Genomic DNA, 2,840 nt, shown 5'->3' on the forward strand with positions numbered 1-2,840 from the left:
AAGTGAGCTGAGAAGTTTGTGTAAGATTTTTTTAATTTTATTGGGGGAGGGGTGATAAGCTGTGTTTCACTGTACTGTCCCCAGTCAGGCCTGCTTCATTCTGACTACTTTCTGCAGCTAATAATGATGAGCACAAAAGTTAGAGGGACTCAATCCACACCTGATGCATGAAGGATCAGTTCCTGCATCTAGACAGCCTCCTAGTTTGAGATGCACCACATCCTCTTTGTCTTTGAATTCCAGACCTCCTGTCTAGCTCATCTGGATTTGATTAATTAATGCGTTCTGCTCCAACAAAAATAGAATCCATCTGTATTTTAGAGAGAATGGCTGTGTTCACAGAGCCAGTGGGAATTATAGGATCAACTGAAATGGCCTCTGTGTGCCCTGCAGAAGAATGGATGGGTGGCCACACTCTTCTTACAGTGGGGGAAATAAGTATTTGACCCCTTGCTGAGTTTGCAGGTTTGCCCACTTACAAAGAATGCAACATTCTACCATTTTAATCATATGTACATTCTAACAGAGACAGAATCCCAAAGAAAATTTCAAAAATTCACATCATATGAATTTATTAAAATTGATAACCATCTGATGAGGAAAAACAAGTATTTGACCCCCTGGACAAAAAGCAAGTTAATATCTTGTAGAAAAGCCATTATTGGCCAGCACAGATGTCAAACGGTTTTTATAGTTGGTGACAACTGTAACTAAATGTGTAAATCCTCTTGTCTGTGTTTACGGCGTCCCTGAATTGTTTTTTGTTTTCAGGGAACACTCAGCTGGCTCTGCAGATTATCAAGAGGAACCAGCTATTGCCCACTGCTGTTCACAGATCTTCCCCAGACTCCCGTAAGAAACCCCCCCTACCGTTCCAGCCCGTCCAGCCCATCCAGCTGCCCTCGTCCTTCACACAAGTTCAACGGAAATAATCCTCTACAGCAAAGTCAGATCCCTGTAGCTCCTCTTCAGCCAACCCTAATATTTATGAAGTTTCAGGAGCCCTATAACCTGCCGCCATTGTTATCTAGTGAGATCATCTTTCAAACTGACTGAGGACTTTCCACTGTTTGAACAATGAAAATAAATGTATTTGCTGTACGTGTTGTGGACAGTGAGTTTGGTCATTTTGTCAAGTTATACCATCGATTCAACACATCATCTCAGGCACTTTACAGACCGGTTAGTTAAAGGAGACCCAGCTGACTGCATCCAGCAGTATCCACTACTGCTGGATGAGCAAGTGGCAACAGTAGCCATTTGCTTGTGTTGTCACCGACTGCAGCAATCCCTCACACTGAGCATGCATACAGTACCAGTGCAGAGTAAAAACTCATAACTTGAAGAAACTTCCAGCAAAACTAGGCTCAGCTTGAGTGGCCGACTGGGATTGGAGAGGCTTAGAAAAAAACAAAATAACAAGCAGTGATCATTGAATACAGCAACCAGAACCATAAGTGGTTCTCTCTGGGATGCAAACGGTTGACCAGATGAGCTCTGAACTGTTTCATGTCAGAGGAGGATGATTGGGGCACAGACAACCTGTCACAGCAAAGGCGGAGCCTAAAGTATGTCTAGAAGAGAAACTGACCTGAACACTGTGTCGTGCTTATTTAAATAAACGGAGATTGATGGATTTCACATTTATTCATATTTTAGCAAAGAGAGAACAGTTCATCATACAGTCCTAATCGCACAGCATTCAGCCTTGTTCTCCTAGAGCAGCATTCGTTCCCCCTTACTTAGAACAATGGAAAGTAGTCAGAGTCAAAACAAATTACACACACTTTAGTTAACAGTAACATGTTATGAATAAACCTTGAGAAAGAATCTGGTTTGTTATGGCAAGAAGCTATGTCTGGTCTACAAACAACATCCTACAGAGAAAGGTGTGGCCTTGAGAGAGAAACAGACTGAGTGAAAACTTTTATAGTGAGTAAATAGGATAAATTAATATATAAGGAAATCAACAATTTCTGACAACAGACCACCCTTTCGATCCTTGTGTAATCGATATAAATAAAAAAGGAAAATTTATGGAAAAAAAAAAATAAAACCTAAGAAGCTAAAATTGTGAATATATGTAAAGAAAGCAAAAAAAAATAAACTTAAAAAAAATGAAATATATAAAAAAAAAATGCATGACTGCATTAAGTCAGTAGACAATGTTAAATGATTATAATAGATGGAAAAATCATGAAAAGATTATGATAGCTAAAATGTGTTGCCAATAAACAGAGCCCTGGAATCACATCTTAGTTGGCAAAAATATTTACTGTATTTCCCCATGATGATACTTTTATGGTAAAATATCTATTTGCTGAGAATTTTAAATTTTTAGTTCTTATTATCAGTTACCCTTTTTGTTTCCCTGAGAAAAAAAAAGTTCAAATCAGTCAAAACAATAGACTCCTTCATCTCTACAGAGTGTAAGTCGAATTATTAATCTGAGCTTCAGTAAAAAAAAAAAAAAAGGATCAATCTCTATTCAAAATGTTGAAATCATAACACAAAGATGTTTCACACAGATTCAGTTCAGCTCTTCAGAATCAGGCTCAGTCAAAGCACACATTGAAAAGTTGGAGGATTTAATCTCAGCGCTCCTTTTTCCCAATGGTGGCTGAGATGACCCGATCATCAGAGTTCATTCTCTAATCCAGAAATCTCTGCCAATACTGACCATCAGCCATCAGGTGCTCATCTAACACTTGGACTTTCTTTGTATTAAGAAACTTATATCAAACACTCAGATACTAAAAATGTTCACCTTTCATTAAAATACAACACATCACAACACATTTCCCTTCTCATTCATGTTGTATAATTAAAAAATCAAAAAG

General features: G+C 38.3%; 1 protein-coding gene across 2 annotated transcripts in view; it reads left to right on the forward strand.

Annotated features, from left to right (window-relative positions):
- The window catches only part of cnot10 (CCR4-NOT transcription complex subunit 10), a 27,013-nt gene extending 25,898 nt beyond the window's left edge, over positions 1 to 1,115 (forward strand). Inside the window, exon 19 of one of the 2 annotated variants that reach the window (XM_015404713.1) lies at positions 772 to 1,115. In XM_015404713.1, the coding sequence (XP_015260199.1) occupies positions 772 to 932 (161 nt within the window). In that variant the 3' untranslated portion in view covers positions 933 to 1,115. The remainder of the gene's footprint in view (positions 1 to 771) is intronic. The other variant, XM_015404714.1, reaches the window with a different exon arrangement.
- The last annotated feature ends 1,725 nt before the right edge of the window (positions 1,116 to 2,840 follow it).

The sequence above is a fragment of the Cyprinodon variegatus genome, unplaced genomic scaffold (genome assembly GCF_000732505.1).
Source record: "Cyprinodon variegatus isolate N-32 unplaced genomic scaffold, C_variegatus-1.0 Scaffold1836, whole genome shotgun sequence".
NCBI classification, from domain to species: domain Eukaryota; kingdom Metazoa; phylum Chordata; class Actinopteri; order Cyprinodontiformes; family Cyprinodontidae; genus Cyprinodon; species Cyprinodon variegatus.